Source organism: Solanum lycopersicum, chromosome 9 (assembly GCF_036512215.1).
Source record: "Solanum lycopersicum chromosome 9, SLM_r2.1".
Lineage (NCBI taxonomy): Eukaryota > Viridiplantae > Streptophyta > Magnoliopsida > Solanales > Solanaceae > Solanum > Solanum lycopersicum.
The window spans coordinates 57,841,124-57,863,892 of NC_090808.1; the positions used below are offsets into that span (position 1 = coordinate 57,841,124).

The window sequence follows — 22,769 nt, forward strand, 5'->3', positions numbered from 1 at the left end:
CATAGTTATGTAACTATTTTAATTGCCAAACACATAAACCAATTCCTAAATTTGTCGAGGTTTTTCCTTGAACTCAACTATGTCATTTTTTCATTGGATACTTGAATCATCCATAATCTGTTTATTTTTAACACTTTGAGCTATGTGACACAAAACTTTCGTAAATATTTTCTGTTGATTGTGTGCGTGAGATCCACCTTTCCTACGTGAAAATTGAAACCAATCAAACTTCAATTCATTTATACATCAGCGCCACGTAATCATTTTTCAAACCCAAAGCCACTTCATTTTCCCCGAGAACACTTCTGATTGAAGAAGAAGAAATCGATGAACAAGATAACTTCAACATTAGAACTTGATGATAAAAAATAAATCAATGGAACAAGAGATATATTCTGATGAACAACTCCAACTTATTGATGAAGAAGAGAAAGAAAAGAGGAAAATAACCGAAAAAAGGAGAAATTAGGGTTAAAGGGGAAGATTAGCGTTGGTCAATGGTTCATGGATTCACATCAGCGCCTTTAAAACGTCTTCACGTGCTCAACTAACGTGAGATCACAATTTGTGTTATATCAATCTACAGTATTTCTAAAGAACAAATAATAGATGGTTCAAAGATTAAATAGAAAAATAAAGTAGTTAAGTTACATAAGAGGAAAACCCACAAATTTCGGGAAGTGTTTATGAGTTCGGCCTAAATTAAAAATAAGATCATATAAAAGGGATAATTTTGTTATTTTCTCTAAAACGATGACCCAAAAAGCAAATATTTGTGCACTTGCCCCATAATACCTGGCCCAATAATTGTATTTTACTTAACTGAAAAGGAAAACAAAAAGTAAAAAACAAAACCTTTTGCCAGCTCAATCATCATCATCCACAGTTTTTTGCTTGACCAAAAATGTACAGAACGAGGAACAGAGCATAGAGGGAAGCAATTCTACAATTATTAGGGTTTCTGTGTAGACGGGGAATCTCAGAATGCCAACGCCATGTTGCCAAGGTTTCACCGCATTCCTTTTGAAATTCCTCAATTTCTTACAAGCTTTCATTGGGGTCTCCATCGTCATTTACTCTGCATATATGCTTAACCACTGGCACCACCACCATCACAACGATGTTCATGACGCCCAATTCCACAATTTCGTCTCAGTTGACGTTTCAAATTCTGTCGTCTCCGCTTTACCAGAGTTGAACAAAAATTCGCTTCCAGCTCCCTGGTAATGTTTGTTTCCTGTTTTTATTTCTTTACCGAATCAGGAATTTGATGTTTGAGATTGTATTTGTAAAAAATTGGAGTGGCGAAGGGCGTAAGGGTTTAATACATCGGGGAGTTACGCTAGGGAGAAATGGGGGAGGGGCAGTTAACCAACTCAGCTATTAATATTTTCCTATTCAAATATAACTGAACAATTCTTTTGGCGAATCATTAGCTATTGAAATGCTATTTTTGTTTCTTCAGGTTTATATATGCCTTCATGGGAATTGGTGTTATCTTATGTTGTATCACTTGTATTGGGCATGTTGGTGCTGAAGCTGTTAATGGATGTTGCCTTTGCTTTGTATCCTTTTTACTCTTTTGTGTTCCACTGCTTATTGTGTGTGACCTATAATGCATAACTTTTGGGTTGATTATGTAGCTGAAAGAAACTGACATGCTAGTTAGAACTTACGTGCATTAAGCTCTGTCATAGGTGGATGCTTATTTATTTGTTGTCTCTGAATAGGAGTTGCATGATATGAGTAACTCGGCACTGGAGTGTTTCATTCTTCACACTAATCTGTTTGGAGAGTATATGATGAAAGGGATATTTTTTAAGAAGTAAAAAACTAAAAACATGAATTGTCTTGAATGTATATTCTGATCTTAGTAGGGAGCTTCCGGGTTTCCAGTTTTTGACTATAGCGGGAAATGCTAACTTCAACAACAACATACTCAGTATAGCACCACAAGTGGTGTATGGCGAGGGTAGAGTGTACGTAAGCAAACCTTACCTTTACCTTGTTAGGTAGAGAGTTTGTTTCCAAATGACCCTCGGCTTAAAGAAGCAAAGACACAACATATGAAGACGGAAGCAATAGCATGAAAGTAAGAAAGTAGAGGCGTATGAGACAACAAGTAGTAATAGAAAATAATAAGAATATGGACGTGGTAAAATAATATAAATGTCGAAATTAATACCACTATTACAAGCCAGAGAAACTAGGCGTAAAACTATCTACTAGTAGCCTTCTGCCTTCTACCTGAATACTCGACCTCCATACCCTCCTATTATAAGTCGAAGGATTTCCATGTTTTTCGAGTTACCATGTTTTGCTAATTACCTCTCTCCAAGACTTCTTTGGTCTACCCCTATCTTTCTTCAGTCCCTCCACCATCAGCCTATCACACCTCCTCATTGGGCTATCCATGCATCTCCTCTTGATATGTCTAAACCATCTCAGTCTAGACTCTTGCATATTGTCCACCACGGAGGTCACTTCCACTTTGGCTCAAATATCTTCATTTTTTATGATTTTATCACATCTTCCCTAGTAAGCCTACAGATTCATCTTAACATTCTATTTCCAAAACTTTTATCTTTTGGGTATTGAAGTTCTTGACTAGCCAACACTCTTGCCTCGTTCAACAAAGTCGATCTTAATAATATTGAGTAGAACTTACCTTTAAGTCTTAGTGACACATTTAATCAGATAAGACATCAAAAGCTAGTCTCTATTTTAACCATCCCGCACCAAAAGCTAGTCTCCATTTCAACCATCCCGCACCAATACAATGTGCGACATCCTCGTCAATCTCTCTATTGCCTTGAATAATAGCCCCCAGGTACTTCAAAATCCATTTTTCGGAGATGACTTGAAAATCTAACCTCACTTCCACGTCCGCTACACGAGGCAGATCAATGAACTTGCACTCCACGTACTTTGTCTTAGTCCTACTCAGTCTGCAGGGTTTGTCTCCATACACAAGCTTGTCGTTAACTCCGCTATGCATCTCATCAATCAGTACATGTCATCAACAAATAACATGCACCAGGGACCTCTCAATGAATGCGACAAGTCAGAGCATCCATTGCCAAAGCAAATAAAAATGGGCTAAGAGCCGACCCCTAATGCAATCCCATTACCACTAGAAAGTGACCAGTGTCTCCTCCCCTTATCCACACATGGATGTTAGCCCCATTATACATGTCCTTAATAGCCCTAATGTATAAGATTGAAACACTAGTCCCCGCTTCTTCATAAAACCTCTCTCAAACTGTCATATGCTTCTTCAAGATGAATGAACATCACATGAAAGTCCCTCTTCCTTTTCCTCTACTGCTCCACCAATCTCCGTACAAGGTAGATGACTTTCATAGTCAATCGCCTTGGCATGAAGAATTGGTTCTCGGAACTAGAAACCCTCCTCCTTACTCTTATCTCAACCCTTCTCTCCAAACTTGATACCCTTAGAGTTATTGCAATTTTAAATCTTCTACAACAAAATAATAGTACTCCACCTTCAATCCTAGGGCATCTTTGTAGTCCTAAAGATGACATCAAACAATCAGGTAACCATTCTAGCTCCGCTCTGCCTGCGCTTTTTAGAATTCCATCGGAATCTCATCCGGTCTGGTCACTCTACCCCTGCTTATCTTATGCATAACCCCTCTACTTCTTCAAGCTTAATGCGCCTACAGTACCTAAAATCTCGATGGCTCTCAGAGTGATCTGGATCCCCCAACACATCACTCTTGTTCTCCTCTTCAATCAAGAGTTTGTGAAGTATGTCGGTCAACTTTGTCTGACAAGTTCATCTGCCACCTGTACATTGCCCTTCTCATCCTTGGTGCACTTCACTTGGTCTAGATCGCGGGGATGATTAACTTCTCACTTAAAATTTCATTGGCTTGGATTTTATTGATGTTCTTGGCTATTAATCTGCGCTCATTGATGAGATGCCGACATAGATAAGACGATATACCCTTTGTCATGCTTCAAAAAAAACAAGTCAAGAGGGAAGGGTGTAGAGGAGACCGACACAAAAAGCTCTTCATGTTCTCATTTTGTGAAGAGAAGGAATTTGGATCAATCCTAAGGGAAAGCAAGTCTCTAGACTCTCTTGAGGTTACTATTATCATAAGTCTTCCCCCTTAATTTTACTATGTCTTTTTGTTTCTTTTCCGACATATACTATGACCAAATGAAAAATAAAAGTTAAGTTGTCCCATTGGTCATCATTATACTTCTTCAATTAAGTTCTAATTCATGAATTGATATAGACAACTATTAACTGACTGACTGCTAGCCTTGACCACTTAAAAATACTAGTACTCTCTGCTAATGATGACTTTAGTACTCCTGGAAGTAAGTCTGGTAGCATTTGTTGCAATTGATCATCATTGGGAGAAGGTGAGCTGTTTGTTTCAAATCTACTCTTCTCCTGGTGTAGAGTTTCTATCCTGGTTTACCTGTTAATATTTCAAATTCGGACACCTGTTTTGTCTCTTCCTAGGATCTTCCGACGGACCCAACTGGAGAACTTCACAGCCTCCGCATCTTTATTCAACAAAATATGGATGTTTGTAAGTGGATTGGCATTGTTGTCATCGTAATACAGGCAGGTTTTCTTTGAACTTGAAGGTCTTCTAAGATTTTATTTTGTGTTCCTTGTTTGTTTTTGAATACCTTCATCCAGATTTCAGATTAGGTGATGCTTCTCGTTAAGGTGGAAATTGAGAGAGTTGGGATTACTAATGTATATGCTGTCTGGAACATGCTTTAGAATAGGTAGAATATGCCATTATTATTTTTGAAAAGGTGTTGCATCAACTTTGACTGATTTTATATTAATCAACTTAGCCTTTGGCCAAGGAAAGAGGATCAAAAGATCTTGTGTACAGATAGTATGTTTTCTTTTGCTGGGTAAGGGACGTGAAATTCCCTGGTATATACTATATGATACATGCTAAAATTTGTGTTTTTATCAACTTATGAGCACGAGTGGTGGACAAGAATGAAAGACATGGTCAAAACAGTTGTAAATCAACCCACTTGTAGTTTCTGGCTTGTGCTCTTGTGATTGATTTAGTATTTTAAAGATTCTTCTAACTGTTCGTTTGGTTTATGGTCCATGTTGTGCTAAAATCTTATTCTTACCATCATTTCCAGGCATTCTCCTTGTTTCTCGCAGTTGTTCTCAGAACTTTGGTTAGTAGCCCTAAACTAAATGATATGGAGGGAGATTATGATGTTGTTGGAAGAACAAGGGAGCCACTGCTTGATCCACGTATAAGCCAAACATCTGGGTTGGCTAAAGGTGATGCAAGAGGTGGCCATTCTGACATCTGGAGTTCACGGATGAGGGAAAAGGTAAGTTCTAAAGATGTATAATATATGTCTGTCATCTTCCATTGAGTTTTCAATGGAATGCATTAAAGGGCATCAATTAGGCTGGTATTTGATTTGCTTAGCAGCCTTCTGGCTAATCTTTGAGGTTTTTATATATATATATATATATATATTTGGTGCAAAAAAGGTGACAGTCATAGAGTCACTGTCTGTCATTTTTTGTAAAAATAATAAAAATGACGGATAGCATTGCATTTTGAAACGATACCGTCCATCATTTTCTTCCTCGTCATTAGTAATGTATATGAGATATGTTAATTTTGGAACATGTGAACTTAGGTGCTTTATTGCATTGCTGAGTACTTATGAACTTCATCTGCCTTTTCTTCTTCAACAAGGCTGTTTATGTATGTTCTGTTGATCCAGTCTTTACACCAGACCAATTTATATTTCTGAAATATTTATTTTCGTTGTTGATCTTTGGAATCCAGTATCATTTGGACGGAGAAGCAATACATCATATACCAAACCCAAATCCATCATGAGGATGTGACGTTGAATCTCATGGATTAGATAAACTGGCAACACGGCTGAGAATGAAGCCTTTTTCAGTGATTGTGTGTGTACCATAAACTATAGACCCTTCGTTTGTTGTCTGTTTATGTAAGGCAGTGTACATATGTCTGCAGAAAGACATTGCAAAGCTGGCATGTAGAGATATACTTATCTCGCTTGTTAATATAACATTTCCTTTGTTGAGAAGCACTTTACTAGAGTGCATTTCTAAGTTTAGTGAAATTTGATCTCTCTTTTAAAATTCTTCCAAATGTTGCAACAATTGTGTACGAGTAGAGATGTATAATTTTCGAAGCCTGATTGATTCACTTATTTTTCGGAAATACATATATACTTTAGTGTTGGCTGTATGCAGCATCACTCACATTCTCACAGAACATGATAGGAGTGAGGATCCTCAAATGTTTTTTTTTCTTTTTCATATTTAGAATTATTGTTTTCTCTATTTGTAAGGAAAAGGACAGTGTGCATATCTTGGCAATTGCAATTGTGGAAGGGTAGATAACATTTTAAACTTTTATTAAGGTTCATAAATTTCATGAAGCATCTGTAGGCATGATTCCACCAGACATGTCCAATATTAGTTGGAACATTATGCTCAATATATAAGGGATATTATATTTACTTGAAACGTCATCTCATAAAGAGATCATAATAAAATGTTGTCTTTCTCGTAAAAAGCCGTCTTGAATATCTCATAAATTATTGAGTATTCATAAAGATCAAGATTTCGAATATTCATAAAAATCATATCAAGGCGTGATCGAACCCACATATTTTAAGTTACTGCAAACAACACCTTTCAGCAACCCATCCCCAATTATTTTAATTTATTTAATAAAGAAAAGAGTATGATATTGTAGTTGGTATGCATGTGATGGTTCTAGATTTGGTTGTGCACAGTGCAGTGTCACTTTCATAGAACTGCACATACCATGACAAAACATCTTTTTCTTGCTCATATCTTGTCGGTGTTCCCGTTCATTTTTCTAGTTATTCAAAACAACAATAATTCAGTTGAACAAATAGTCAAAAGAGTTGTTCAGCTGCCAGTCACAACATTTTTCCTCCTCACTCACCCTTGTTTTTGACTTGTGGTTAAAAATATCTAGCTGGTAAATTTGTACTGCAAATACAAACAAGGAACATCTTCTTTACAGCTAAGAATATTCTAGTGGTTAATAAACAGAAGACACATCTATGTCTTGACTCAGGAAAGTCAAAACACCAATATCTATCTATCTATCATATGGTTCCCCTCAAAGCATATATGTATATACAAAATAATTTAAGATATAGATCAGTACAGATTTTCATACACTTCACAAAATTAAACAAATTACTTGTAGGCAGTGTTATTTGCAAATACAATAATACACAAACAACAATAATATTATATAATTGTGAAAGAAAAAAAGCAAAAACAGAAGAAGAATTGGACAAGGGTCATCACATTTTACCTGTCAATTCAACGACGGATTCATTCACAAGCTCTTCGAGCAACTTCTCTTCAATTTCGACTCCTACATTGTCTAATTCAATTCTCAAGTTTCCAAGCCACATTTTGCCCATCACCTCCTTCCCTACCATTTCCTCAACCACCAGGCTGTTTAAGTCCCCACCATCAGTAGACAGATATTTCATTTCACTAGAAAACCATTCCTTCATCCAGTCCCACACTTGTTCCAATAATACTAGTCTAGTTGTTCCCTGTGGTAGATTATTATGGACCCCCATATAAGGTATGGCTTTTTGGAAGTTGTCTGCCCCATATTCTGCAATTTCTAGTAAAGCTGCATTTACACAATCGAACACAAGCTTTTGAGTTGATCTCCTTTGCCTTCGCTTAGACTCGTGTAGTGTCTCCTTCTCATTCAGATCAATGTATTTTTCTCTGAGTGATGGGTCCAAAGGGCTTTCAGGAGAATGCCATTGCCACATGGTTGAGAAAGCATCAGGCTGCACTTCATCAAGGCCAGCCACGGTTAGTAATGTTTGAACAAAAGAGAACCATTCACGTTCTACTTCCTCTGTCCTCTGAGTGGATGATGATGGTCTTACACAAACTGAACTGGCTGTATCTGCACAAGTATCATCCCATGACAATGTACGTGCAATTGATCCTATTGGAGGAGATTTGTCAATCAAATTGGACCTTAAAGAGTGAACAGATAACTCGGCACCTGTTAATTTGATAGGGGTGGGAGGAATAGATTTAGTTTTATACCAAGAAAGAAAAGGAAAGCCAAGAATTATGGGAGATCGTTGACATTTACCATGACGGTCTGGCTTGATACCTCCAGATGATATACATGCTAGATGGTCATCCTCTTCAAATGGTGTCTCCAAAACTGATATAGGACTTGGCTGATCCTGGTTCTCACATAGGTATCTAGCGCACACAGATCTTGATCCAGAGAACACAACCTACAAAAGAGGTATAACATAAATTCGCTTTGAACTTCTTAAGTAGTCATCTTGACGCTATTTGAGTTCTCCATTTTCAGACAATTCCCGCACATTAAAAAGAAAAAAGAGAATTTTCTTAAAGCCAGCACAGAGTGATCTCATAAAATATGCAAGAAATTGTAAATGCATATGACGTAAAAGATGTGTAGATGGAAACCACAAACAAAATACTGATGTAAAATGCAAATGAACCATTTTCCAACTTGCAACAGTAATAGGAAGAAACATCAGGTAACTGCTTTACCTCAGGAGAGATTGTGGTTTGCTTCTCAACCAAATCTTCGCAAGTTAGTGCACATGATGATTCACGAAGATTGGTTCTTGAGCACTCAGCCCCTGGATCATCAAGGAATTGACCACTGTATTTGTCAATTTCTGATAGAGAACGTAAAGGCTTTGGACCAGAGTGCAAGTCATCATTGGATTGCAGACACTTGGCTCTATCTTTGTTTGGCTTTTTGGCTCTAGAGAAAAAAAGATTTGAGAACTTCCCTTTCAATGATGATTTTGTACTTCTAGATTTTGTTGTATGCTTGGAAAGGTCATTTTCTCCTGTCACAGTTTCTGGGGCACCCACATTCAACTGTGAACTGAATGCAGTAGAGGATACAGGAACAGACATAGATCTCAAAAGATTCTTTGGTGACTTGTGGTTACCTTCATCATCTTTGGAATTACTCGGAGAGTTGGAATTTGAAATCTGGGGATCTTCTTTAATATTGTCCTGCTCTATGCTTCTGGTCGTCTTAATATCAGAAAGAGCAAGCATTTCACCTAAAGTGCTGCTGTTGCTTCTTCTCATTTGTCTTTGTTCTTGACAACTGCCATTAGATGCCACCATCGCCCATCTCTCCGAGAGTCGCTTCTTGGCTTCTCTGGAAACTGAAGATTCATGGGAATAAGAAGCACGGCTCAAGGAGGAACAAGAATAAGGGCTGCCAAACCTATTGATATATTCCCATGAGTGCCTAGAAGCTGGTGACATGACTTCAGAATCACTGACATTTCCAGCTGCATATTGTTTTTCAGATTTATTAAATGAGCTTTCATCACCAATGTAGCCATTTGCAAATTCAGAAGAAAGTAATGTTTCATCCCTTTGATGTCCACCTATGTTTACTCGCATGTGCTGTGTAATAGCCTTTGCCACTTCTCTTGATTCTTGAGCTTCATCAACCTCCATGTGGACAAAACTTGTTTCAGTTTGTGATACTCTTGGTGATGCAGATGGAGAAGAACTTGCATCAATAAAGTTGTGAGTCTTACCAAGACTTGGTTTTAATACGACTATCCGTGTAGGTTGAGCATGATTTTCGTGAATGTTCCAATTTGCTATAGGAGGAGAAAATGTCATATGAGATTTGGCCTTGTTGCCCTGGACTATATGGATGGCTCTGCTTATATCTTTCTCATTTTTCTTCACTGATCCACTAAATTTACAATCATCAATCATCTTTGATGGTCTTAGAACAGTTATTCGCTTCGTCTCAGGAGGAGGAGGTATAGACTGCAAATTGGATAAATGCTGAGTAAACATTGGATTTGGTTCTTGCAGAAACTTGAGGAACAGATCCGTGTTGGAACTTAAGACATCCAATGCATCTTGGAATTCCTTAGACTGGCGAAGTTGTTCATCTATGGATAAACATTTTGCTTCAATAAACTTCTGACGAACAAAAGCTGACTTCTTTTCAAAACTAATTTGATCATCGTGTCTTGCCTTTTGTGGGGATTCACTTCTCACAGAGTTCATTTTTGGGGGGTGCCGCCAAACTTCATAAACATCTTTATATTCATTCTGCTCGGGGTATTGATGTAATTCTTGCTGCAGTTCTTCCGTCAAGGATTCATTTTCTTCCTGGCAATAGCTGAAAGAGGAATCTGTATGACACCGTGAATGACCTCCAAAATGATTTCTTATAGCTGGAACAGATTTCTGCGGAAAAGCATCAAGCCCCATCAGCTTAGCAACAACACTAGGTGGATTATGACCAGAACCTACTTCCTTGGACATTTCTTGGGCTATGAGCATCTTCATTGGCATTCCATTTGATTTCCTGTTTGAATTAGTCCTCTTCAAATCCGAGACAACCTGCATGCACCATATCATTAATATTAAGCCAAACTCTGCAGAAAATCAGCACCTTTCTCTCTAAATAAATGTCACCTGGATAGAGGACGCACCATTTTTTCTTCTACTTGATCCTCAGACGATGGTGGCAACCTCACCAGATCTGATTGGCTCCTTGAGAGTGAACCTGCAATAAGTTGGACCAGCTCAACACGCAGATTCAACCTCATGGTAATAAATAGTATAAATTACAGGGTCAAAAACTGAAGGTAGCATAAAGTGAAATGAGATCAAGACATGCTTGCAGGCAGTTTGACGAATCATAGGTCATATCTTCTATAATTGAAATCAAGATATTTTTCAGCACAAACTAAATGACACAACCGTGATTTGTTTACATTGTTTTCAATGCTCAATGCATTCATAGGATAAAAAAGTTGTCGATATTCCACAGAAACAAAATTCATGCCAACGGAAACAAAAACAGGAGACAGATAAACATAAGTTGCATAGAGTTTCACCATCACGATGTGGTTTATCTGTAAGCAGCCTGTTTCCTGTCACCCCTGAATTTAAATCAAAAAGGTTCACCATTCGTCCCAAGCATCCTGGAGAAGGTTTATCATGGGTATGAATCCTGCCATTCTGAAATCCATTCATCTTAATTCCTGAGATTGCACAATGAAGAGCATAAATCCCAAAGTGCACATCAAATAGTCCCTTCCGAAACTACAAACGTTTAAAATCACCAACAATGTCTCACCTCTATTCATATCTACAGAAAGAGATAGGCATTCCACATATGTTTAATATGGAAAAAGGTATGCTTTTACAGGTATAATGGCATTCAAAAATTTGAAGAGTTTTTCAACAGAAAATTTTCACAATTTTGCATAAAAATGCTCTTCAACCAAACGCCATTGATCGGTGTTAATTTATTATAGTTATAACCAAACGCCACAAATGAAAATGTTTTCAATCTTCACACGACTGAAAAACTGCTCCATAGTCATTTTACTAAACAATTCCTTCAAGAGAAAGACCAAGAAGTATATTTAAGATCAGACAAATTTTCTCACTGAAATACACTCCAAAAAAAGAGAGAACACACCTTTGCACTAGTATCATTCATAGCAAAGATACAATCTATACCATTACATTATTTATACTTGTAAAGTCACGTTAGAAATTATATTTTCTACGTGTACTCTTAATCATGTTTTTAATCATTTTAAACTATTGATATATGTTTGAAATTTTGTATTATTATATTATTTTATCATATTATAAATTAAAAATTCAAAGATCCACTTGACCCATGTTAAGCAGAAACGCCCCATCTCATACCCCGCCTTTTAAAACACTGATACAGATCAGTCGCAGCTAAGGCACATAAACATGGATTACAGATATAAGTAATTTCAGAATGAAGTGTTGGGTTCACTATTTTGCACTAAGTAAGTTTCTTTACAACACGTAAATCATGGAAAGAAGAAACACAGAAAATGATGAGCTAAGTAAAAATCAGACTAAAATTCGGATATGTATTCACTGGAAACGCACAATTACGCAAAAAACGAAAGAAAAACAAAGCAAAAGATGTATGTAGAGAGAGAACGGTTCAATTTACCTTAGACAAATGAGATCGAAAGGGATTGCAGAAAGCGAAAACAGAAAAAGAACCAGCAACTCCACTTGAAGCTTCGCGGCTAAAAGCATCAGAGTGAAGTCAGATAAATGCGATGTGCGTTTGCTTAAAGGTGTTTACCCCTGTAGAGTGGTCGGTGGAATCGAAAGACTAACGTTCCGGAGAAAATGTGGCCGTGTATCCGGGTTTCGAGGACTGTTAACTGAAATAATTTTCACGGCAGAGTAGTTGCCGGTAAGGTAGAACTGACATTCCGGCGAAATGTGACCGGAGATTCAGCTTCACCTAATTCTTAGATAAAAGTGCTTCAGTCGAGTCTCAGATAAAAGTGGTGTTTCCAGTCGAGCACACGCCGACGTCGGGAATATGGCCGGAGATTCGTTCACCGACTAACGGACTTGACTAGTTTTTTGTTTTATGTATGATTGATTATTAATGAGTCTGTTTTTGCAGAGAGAGAAAGTAAAGGAGAAGTGAAATGAAAATTTTCTTCATTAATAAGGACAGAATAAATAAACATTTCTAAATAAAGTAAAAGTAATTTATTTGATAATGCGAAGTCCGATCCTTATTATTTTAGATAATTGTACTATGACCCACATTATATATTTCTCATTGACATTTGCCCTCCACACCAAAAAAAACCTCTATAAATTAATATTCGATAATTAATAATCTCTCTAAAATAATATTTTTTTCGATTTCGAGTTTAGACAATTAAAAAGAACATTAAGTACATTAAGTTCATTAAGATAATAAGATAATATATTTCTAAAATACCCCTATATAAATTATGGTCTCATTAATATCATAAATTAATAATTTTTTAAATTAAAAATATATCTAAGATAATTTATTTAAATATGATACTATTGTGTTCTATTTTTTCTTAAAACTTAAATTTAGTTGAAACTCGTCTCTAACTTTTCTTATTGCATCTAAGAGCTCTGATGTTGTCTTTTTGAGTTGCACCATAAAATTTTGAAGAGTTCTAGATGTGATAATTGTTTTCTTATGCGTAACTGGTTTAAAATGTATAGTATCATCTTCAACTTCATCATCAACATTGCTTTTTCCGATGGTATCCAATTTTTTTCTAAGCTCTGACCCTCTGAACATGTATCATTTTCACCGGATAATTCAATATGTTATTGACATCCATTTTATTGTGGTAACCGAGATCATTATCATGATTTCGTGTTCATAAATGACATTTTCACCTATTGGTTCACTCAAATTCTCTGAGATTGCATCCCCCAAACGAATTTTGCAGTGTCGAAAATAATTTTCTGATGTCGCTTGTTGAGTATTTGTTGTCCAAGTAGGAATTACAAGACTGATAGCATCCAAAACGTTAATCTTTGTTGGATCAATTTGTCCCAATTCATAGTCTTCTAACAACCTACGATAAAATATATTACGATAATACATCTTGAATGATTTTATTATCCTAGCATCGCAATGTTGAAATTAGTAAAATATAATGATTTTGATGTATTCATCGTACTTTATGTATAACATTTTTTATGTGAAATCAATAAATATGATTCATAAATTAATAAGATACAATAATTTTGATATAATAACAATCAACTTTCATTAAATTTCAAATTGTTCTTAAATTTATAAATATTAATATATCTATTAAATAATATCTCTGTAAAATAATAAAATTTCATGGCCACACCTATATTAATTTATTGAGATTTTACTGTATAAGTATTCTTGAAAATTGTACCAATATATTGTATTATGCTCATATATATGCAAAGGACCTAAAATATCCTTTGATTATTTGTGTTGCTATCAAATTATTTTTCATCTAGAACTATATACAAAATATTGAAAATTGAACCTATTTTTTTTAGTAATATGACATTTGATAATTTCGTATGGTATTTGAAAGTAAATTTTTAGAGTTACGATATTTGAGTTTGGTCTTGATATGAGGCACTAGAATTATCTGGTATTCAATATATTTTTTTTCAAATATCGAATTATTTACATAATGAATTCAACAAGTTCTTAACTTATTAGTACAAGTACAAAGAGAAAGTTTAACACGAAACATAAACAATCTTAAATACATATGTCTTTTAGTTGTGTCAATTTTTAGTTCTCTTAAATCTTCTTATTTGTTGATCTTCTATTATATCGTGCATCTTCAAAGAAAATAAAAATAATTGGAGCAATAATATTAACTTTGTAATGCAATCGGCTATAAATTCAATATGGTATTATCAAATACCATCCCAAATCGAAGTTTGATTTACTGATTATTGAACCAAAATTTAAAAGCTTGGAATTTGATATTTGATATCTTCTTTTAACTAACAATACTGAATTACCGAATTCAAATTTTAGAAATCTCAAAACGAATACTAAATGTCCACCCCTATCCTTCATCCACCTTTCGACACCCAAATACCATAACATCAACTTTTTGGCTTATCTAACTATCCACACTCATAAAGTGTATGGAGTTAGGCTCTTCTCCATTAAAATAATTTGAAATTATTTATACACGAACTCATATTATTGGTCTGATTTTGAATTTTATGGTAAATAAAATTAAAAAGATTAATCACCAACTATCTACACTTCCCTCCACCCCTCATTTCCCCTCTCTTTCACTTTTTCTTTTCTTGGATTTTGTACACCGTTTAACATTATAATTCTTTCAACTAATGATAAATTAAACAAGGGGAAAAATGGAAGAAAAGTGAGATAGTATTCGCTTATAGATAATTAGTTCAATTAAAGATGATTCAATTAAGCAACTATTACATATATTATATTTTTTTATTTTTGGTGTACTCAAAATTCAAAATAAAATAATAAAAATAACTTTTTTTTCTATCCATACCCACCGTGAAAATAATACAAATTAAAAAATATGAACATAAAATTTATTTCAATTTGAATCCATGATATTGTAACTAAGAATGAGATATTACAAAGAAGAATAGAAAGAGGAATGAACAAAACAATTGAATTATTGATTATTTTATATTAATAAATAATAATAATCTTTTTTAAGATTGACAATCGAATTAGGTGAGTATGAATTATAGCTAGATTTCATATGAATTGACTATAATAAATTGAGCTTAATTTAAAATAAGTCAATACGAATATCTTGAGTTGATTTAAATTAAGTCAATACGAATATCATGTAATAAATATTATTTTGAATATTATTTTCAAGTGTATTAGGTAAAAATATGAATCATAAGCAATTTTTATTTATTTGAGAAGAATATAAATTTGGACCAATTACATCAGGCAACACAATAAATAAATATTTAATAATTTTATTTTTGAAAAATACAAATATAAACCGAAAATTTATATCGAAGATATTTTTTAGTAAAAACTTAAAGGGTATTTATATATTAAAAAATGGATGAAGAATAATTTTATATCAATCAAATAGTTGAAGAACATTTTAAATCCTTCCCTACTTGTATTGATTAAATCAATTAAAAGACCAATCTAATTATACTAAATATACAATCCCATAGATAATAAATGAAGTTATTGAGTGAGGTAGGATAGGTTTTATTTTTTTTCATTTTCACTTAAAGTATTCGGATTTGAATTTTAAAAATATAATTATTATTACTTTTAGTTAAAAATATATTTACTCTTAAATAGAATCTACCTTATTTGAATATAAATTAATCTGATTAGTAAATTTATGAATTACAAATGGATATACCTCCAAAAAAGAGAAAAATGGTTAATGAAGTCATAATAGAAATAGTTATTTTATGATTATCGTCGTAATAGAAATAGTTATTTTATAATTATATACGGGGTTAAAACTGTAAATTTAAATCATAATATTACAAATTTAAATTTAATTAAAAAATTATCACTAATATTAGTTGGTCCCCCGCCGCCACTCCTTTATAAATTATAATGGGTAATGATAATTTAATGTTGTGACCAAAATATTAAAATCAGATTAATGCCATACCATCTTGAATATAAAGTTAGGTGTATCCATAACTGTGGAATGACTTCCACAATTTATCTTTAGCAATGCATGAATTAAGTTCAATTTTGTAATGAGATTGTACAAAAAGTGAATTAACTTTCAAACACATTTAAACATTGATTGAATTTTTTCTTTTTTCTTTTATGTTCTAAAATGATTGTATAAATGAAATCATAATTGATGATCTCATGATTTTGTGAAATGCTAGTTGAATACACTTTCGACTAATTTCCTTAGATATGTTATATAGAGTCTTCTATAATTTATTTTTTGTGGGCGTGGCCTTTTATCAACTCATCAACTACCTACAATTAAGAGTAGTCATGCCAAATCCATATCATATCTTGACTTTTCTAAAAAAATAAAATGTCATAACATTTCTGTCAGTAATAATATTATACCACTAAAAGTATATTATTAGTACATAACATATATAAAAAATATTATTTGAATTCTGTTATCTTAAATAAATACGTTAAATAGGTGGATTAATTAAATTAAAATGAGTCAAAATAAATTGAGTTAATTAATAATTAATTATCAATCTGCTTAAAAATTTCTTGACTGAATCACTGAAATAAATTGAATTGAAATGAACTGTTTTTGTCACTTCTAATTTTAAAAATGATATGTCATCTTAATTTTTTTAAAAAGTGAAATGAGAATAAACTTAGAAATAAGTATGTAACTTGAAATGATATTTTTTAAAAAAGAATTGGAATTTCACAAACTTAATCAATTATCTTCTTTTTTTCTTTCAAAAGGTTTACTCAGTGTATTTACCTACTTTATTAGGCCCCTTTGTCCATGAAAATTTTTAAAAGGTAATTAATTGCAAGATTGTGTAACGACCTGTTTAGTCGTTTTGAGCAGCAGATTTTATTTCTGGAAAAACAGGCTGAGATGACGGAACCGATGACGGACCGTCATGGGCACGACGGACCGTCGAGGGATCTCGTTTCAAAACACTTAGAAATTCTGAAAAGTGGGTACTGAAATCGACTCTCTGAACTTCGTAACGGAATGGCAAGTGGGACCGTCACAGGTGTGACGGACCGTCACAGACTCTTCAGAGAATTGAGTCTCTGAACTCTGTGACGGAGCAGCAGGACGGACTGTCGCAGGCACGACGGCCCGTCACAGGCTGCGTAATCCCAGACTGGGTCGGATTTCTGTAATTATTTTAAGGGGCGTTTTGGACTATTCCTGCTTTAATTATAAAGTTAGTGGGTTAATGCTAATAAGTCTAATTACTTGGGGGTTAAAAGAGGTAACCTTAAGTTAATTAGTGGGTTATTATTGCCATCTTTTATTCTTAATTATATGCTAATTAGGGTAAAAGAAAGAGGGTTTGAATAAGAAAAGTAGAAAGAACAAAGAGAGAGAGAGAGGATCGAACGAGGAAGGGAGAAAACGAAGAACAAAGCCTGGGGAAATTGCTTGCTTGATCACTAATCTTCGGTGGAGGTAGGTTATGGTTTTTACACTATTCGTAGTAAACTCTTAATAGCGAATGATATGTATTGGGTAGTGTTGTAAACCCTTCTATATGCTTAATTGTGTGTTTGCATGTTGTGATTATATAATTGTGATGAAATAAGCATGATGAAGCTATTGAATCTTAAATCTTGAAAAAGAAACCCTAATCTACTTTGTTAATGATGATGCCTTAGTGTAAAAGAAGGCTTGATGAACGAAAGTAGTGAGATTAGGGGATCGGGTGCCACGTTCCGGTACCAGGATAGAATATGGATCGGGTGTCACGTTCCGACACCAGGATAGAATGAGGATCGGAGTGTCACGTTCCGACACCAGGATAGTATATGGATCAGGTGCCACGTTCCGGTACCAGGATAGAATATGGATCGGGTGTCACGTTCCGACACCAGGATAGTATGAGAATCGGAGTGTCACGTTCCGACACCAGGATAGTATATGGATCGGGTGCCACGTTCCGGTACCAGGATAGAATATGGATCGGGTGTCACGTTCCGACACCAGGATAGAATGAGGATCGGAGTGTCACGTTCCGACACTAGGATAGTATATGAGGAGCGGAGTGTCACGTACCGACACGAGGGGAATAAAGATAATTAATCTTGAAAGATGTTAATATATTCAATCTAATGAACCTAATTCCCAAATGAGTATGATGAGGAGGCGTGAGTCCTCATTGATGTGCTTGGTGTTATGACCAAGGGTTATGGTAATTGTAAATGCCGCATGTTGAGTATTGTAGTTGATTTTATGATGTTATCTGATATATACTATTTTCTATTTTGAGTTGGCCGATGATACCTACTCAGTACCTGTGTTTGTACTGACCCCCCTACTTTTATGTTTTCTTCTTGTTATTTGTGGAGTGCAGCAAACGTGTCATCGTCTTCAACTCAACCGCAACTCTAGCCAATCTTCATTACTCCGGATTTCAGGGTGAGCTAATGCTTCTAGCTTGGACTGGATCTTCCTCTTCATGTCTTGATGCCTTGAAGTTCCGGCATGGACTAGCTTTTTTATGTATTTTAGCTTCTAGATACTCTTAGCTTTAGTAATTTGAAGTAGATGTTATTGTGATGATGACTTCCAGATTTTGGGGATAATAATAGTTGTTGAGTTTTTAGAAGTTATTGAATTGGTTTTTATTAATGAGTTTAAGTCTTCCGCATTACTTTCTGTTGATATTATATTGAAATGTTAAGGTTTAGATTGGTTGGTTCGCTCACATAGGAGGGTAAGTGTGGGTGCCAGTCGCGACCCGATTTGGGTCGTGACAAACTTGGTATCAGAGCATTAGGTTCGTTGGTCTCATCACACAAGAACGAGTCTAGTAGAGTTTTAAGGAACGGTAGGGGGACACCTTTACTTTTCTTTGAGAGGCTATAAGACTTTAGGAAAATTCCATTCTTTCTTTCTTTCGTGCTATTACTTGGATCCAATTGGTATCTAGGTGATACAAATTGGTATCTGACCATCTTCACTCTATTTCGCGGATGGTTAGAACTAGAGCAACGACTGCGCCAACACCAACATCGACAAGACAAGAAGCGTCTGAGCCAGCCACTGGGGCTGTAGCTCGAGGAAGAGTAGCGGCAAGAGGCCGTGGTAGAGGTCGTGGGAGGACGTCCTCTAGAGGAAGAGGACGAGCACCTAGCCCTTCTGATACTAGGGCGGTGACTCCTCCACCGACTGAAGAAGTAGTAAGAGAGGGTGAGGAAGGGGAAACTGAGCAAGTGCAGAATGAGGAACTACCACTCCAACCTACCCCAGAGATGATAAATCAGGTTCTTGCTTATCTTAGTGGGTTATCTGATCAAGGTCAAACACCTCCAGTGTTTTCTGCACCAGCACCTCAGGGTCCGGAAGTACAACAGGCAACTGCTGCGGCTCCCCGCATGGATGTTCCATTGGAAATAGGCACGTTTCCTCGTCTGACTACAGGGCCTATAATGACAAATGATCAACATAAACTTTTCAGTAAGTTCTTGAAATTGAAACCTCCAGTCTTCAAGGGTGCTGAATCTGAGGATGCCTATGATTTTCTGGTTGACTGTCATGAGCTACTACACAAGATGGGTATAGTAGAACGGTTTGGTGTTGAGTTTGTGACTTATCAGTTTCAAGGGAACGCCAAAATGTGGTGGCGGTCACATGTTGAGTGTCAACCAACCGAGGCACCACCTATGACTTGGGCATCATTCTCTAGCTTGTTTATGGAGAAGTATATTCCCCGGACTTTGAGGGATAGGAAAAGAGATGAGTTTTTGAGCCTAGAGCAAGGTAGGATGTCGGTTACTGCATATGAGGCTAAGTTTCGTGCATTATCCCGGTATGCCACCCAACTATGTTTCAGTCCACAAGAGTGGATTCGCCGTTTTGTGAAGGGGTTGAGGTCAGAACTGCGGATTTCAGCCTTACAGGTAGCGGCTACGGCAAAATCCTTTCAAGAGGTGGTAGACTTCGTGATAGAGGTGGAAGGAGTGAAGCCTGATGACTTCACCATGGCATCGACATCAAAAAGGGTTCGAAAGGGAGGTGAGTTTAATGGCTCTTACTCTAGAGGACAAGGTTCAGGAGGTTACTCAGTCCGACCAATTCAGTCTTCACTACAGACTGTAGTTGGGGGTCCACCTCAGACCGGTCAACACTTCTCTGAGAGACCTATGCTTGACTCTAGAGAGTGCTATGGATGTGGGGAGACTGGACATATTAGGAGGAATTGTCCAAAACAGAGTTATAGACCCCCAATAGCTAGAGGTAGAGGTGGTCATGGTAGAGGCCGTTATTCTGGAGGACGTCGTGGCCGAGGTAATGGTGGTCATCAAAACGGTCGGGGTGACGGATAAATGAGAACTACTGCAGCGCAACATGGTAGGGGCAACGGGAAAGCAGGTGATAGGGCCCATTGTTATGCTTTCCCTGGGTGGTCGGAAGCAGAGACATCAGATGCTGTCATCACAGGTAATCTTTCGGTTTGTGATTGCATGGCTTTTGTATTATTTGACCCTGGCTCTACATTTTCATATGTATCTTCCGCATTTGCTAATGGTCTTGATTTACATTGTGAATTGCTTGACATGCCTATTCGTGTTTCTACTCCGGTGGGTGAGTCTGTGATAGTTGAAAAAGTATATAGGTCTTGTTTGGTAACTTTTGTGGGGAGCAATACTCATGTAGGCTTGGTTATCTTAGAAATGGTTGATTTTGATGTAATTCTGGGTATGACTTGGCTTTCTCCAAATTTTGCGATCTTGGATTGTAATGCTAAAACTGTGACGTTAGCCAAGCCTGGGACAGATCCGTTAGTGTGGGAGGGTGACTACACTTCCAATCCGGTGCGTATCATCTCCTTTCTTCGTGCTAAGAAAATGGTTAGTAAGGGTTGTTTAGCGTTCTTGGCACATCTCTGGGATGATACTACCCAAGTACCTCCAATTGAGTCGGTCTCGATAGTTCGTGAGTTTTTAGATGTGTTTCCCGCAGACCTTCCGGGTATGCCACCGGATAGAGATATTGACTTTTGCATCGATCTTGAACCGGGTACTCGCCCCATTTCTATACCCCCTTATAGAATGGCTCCCGCGGAGTTAAGAGAGTTAAAGGCACAACTTCAAGAGTTGCTAAGCAAAGGCTTTATTAGACCAAGTGCATCTCCTTGGGGTGCTCCGGTATTATTTGTGAAGAAAAAGGATGGGAGTTTTAGGATGTGCATAGACTACAGACAGTTGAACATGGTAACTATTAAGAACAAGTATCCCATTCCTCGCATTGATGACTTATTCGATCAGTTACAAGGTGCTTGTGTCTTCCCTAAGATTGACTTGAGGTCCGGTTATCATCAATTGAAGATACGGGCAACGGATGTGCCAAAGACTGCTTTTCGGACCAGATATGGGCATTACGAATTTGTAGTGATGTCTTTTGGTTTTACGAATGCCCCTGCTGCTTTCATGAGCTTGATGAACGGGATTTTTAAGCCATATCTGGATCTATTTGTGATCGTATTTATTGATGATATATTGGTATACTCAAAGAGCAAGAAGGAACATGAAGAGCATTTGAGAATGGTATTGGAAATGTTGAGGGAGAAAAAGCTTTATGCCAAATTCTCCAAGTGTGAGTTTTGGCTAGATGCAGTGTCCTTCTTGGGGCACGTGGTGTCTAAGAAGGGCGTGATGGTGGATCCTTCTAAGATTGAGACAGTGAATAATTGGGTAAGACCTACTAATGTCTCAGAAATAAGGAGCTTTGTTGGTTTAGCTAGCTATTACGGTCGATTTGTCAAGGGATTCTCTTCCATTGCTTCCAAATTGACGAACTTGACTAAGCAGAATGTTCCATTTGTATGGTCGGACGAATGTGAGGAAAACTTTCAGAAACTCAAGACTTTGTTGACTACTGCACCAATTCTCACCTTGCCCGTGGAAGGTAAGAATTTCATTGTCTATTGTGATGCATCCTATTCGGGATTGGGTGCAGTTCTAATGCAAGAGAAGAATGTAATTGCTTACGCTTCGAGGCAATTAAAGGTGCATGAACGTAACTATCCGACCCATGATTTGGAACTGGCTGCGGTAGTGTTTGCATTAAAGCAATGGAGACATTATTTATATGGGGTTAAGTGTGAAGTATACACGGATCATCGTATCCTACAGTATGTCTTTACTCAAAAAGCAACACTTTTGGTGGAGTAGAATGAAGCGTGGTATTGTTAATTTTATTGCCAAATGTCCAAACTGCCAGCAAGTAAAGTATGAACACCAGAGGCCCGGAGGAACACTTCAGAGAACGCTCATTCCTGAATGGAAGTGGGAGAGAATTGCAATGGACTTCGTGGTTGGTCTTCCAAAGACATTGGGTGAGTATGACTCTATTTGGGTGATTGTTGATAGGTTAACTAAGTCTGCTCATTTCATTTCGGTCAAGGTGACTTACAATGCAGAGAAGTTAGCCAAAATCTATGTCTCAGAAATTGTTCGGTTGCATGGGGTTCCACTCTCCATCATATCAGATAGAGGTACTCAGTTTACTTCTAAGTTTTGGAAAACATTGCATGCGGAATTGGGTACTAGGTTAGACCTTAGTACTGCGTTCCATCCTCAGACCGATGGTCAGTCTGAGCGAACGATTCAAGTGTTGGAGGATATGCTTCGTGCATGCGTGATAGA

At 36.4% G+C, this 22,769-nt stretch overlaps 2 protein-coding genes across 2 annotated transcripts; one reads left to right on the forward strand and one right to left on the reverse strand.

Annotated features, from left to right (window-relative positions):
- Window positions 1-797: 797 nt before the first annotated feature.
- LOC101265767 (tetraspanin-20) lies at window positions 798-6,154 on the forward strand. The gene is made up of 6 exons (XM_004247065.5): window positions 798-1,223; window positions 1,466-1,565; window positions 4,318-4,398; window positions 4,502-4,606; window positions 5,158-5,358; window positions 5,829-6,154. The coding sequence occupies exons 1-6, from the start codon at window positions 985-987 to the stop codon at window positions 5,880-5,882; spliced, it is 780 nt and encodes a 259-aa protein (XP_004247113.1). The 5' UTR covers window positions 798-984; the 3' UTR covers window positions 5,883-6,154.
- A 1,012-nt stretch (window positions 6,155-7,166) lies between these two features.
- On the reverse strand, window positions 7,167-12,640 carry TRM17/20B (TONNEAU1 recruiting motif 17/20b). Its single transcript, XM_004247066.5, has 6 exons — window positions 12,084-12,640; window positions 10,975-11,121; window positions 10,567-10,640; window positions 8,627-10,474; window positions 8,190-8,340; window positions 7,167-8,096 (listed from the first exon to the last, which is right to left on the reverse strand). Exons 2-6 carry the CDS (start codon window positions 11,111-11,113, stop codon window positions 7,363-7,365), a joined length of 2,946 nt encoding a protein of 981 aa, XP_004247114.1. The 5' UTR covers window positions 11,114-11,121; window positions 12,084-12,640; the 3' UTR covers window positions 7,167-7,362.
- Between the last annotated feature and the right edge of the window lie 10,129 nt (window positions 12,641-22,769).

Excerpts from the sequence above, each read along its gene's own strand:
- TRM17/20B (XM_004247066.5), bottom strand. The coding sequence starts at position 11,113 with ATGAATGGATTTCAGAATGGCAGGATTCATACCCATGATAAACCTTCT. Across the intron at positions 10,641-10,974 it reads AGATAAACCACATCGTGATG|GTTCACTCTCAAGGAGCCAA; the intron begins GTGAAACTCTAT and ends AACTTATTGCAG. Across the intron at positions 10,475-10,566 it reads ATCAAGTAGAAGAAAAAATG|GTTGTCTCGGATTTGAAGAG; the intron begins GTGCGTCCTCTA and ends TGGTGCATGCAG.
- LOC101265767 (XM_004247065.5), top strand. The coding sequence starts at position 985 with ATGCCAACGCCATGTTGCCAAGGTTTCACCGCATTCCTTTTGAAATTC. Across the intron at positions 1,224-1,465 it reads AATTCGCTTCCAGCTCCCTG|GTTTATATATGCCTTCATGG; the intron begins GTAATGTTTGTT and ends TTGTTTCTTCAG. Across the intron at positions 4,607-5,157 it reads TTGTTGTCATCGTAATACAG|GCATTCTCCTTGTTTCTCGC; the intron begins GCAGGTTTTCTT and ends CATCATTTCCAG.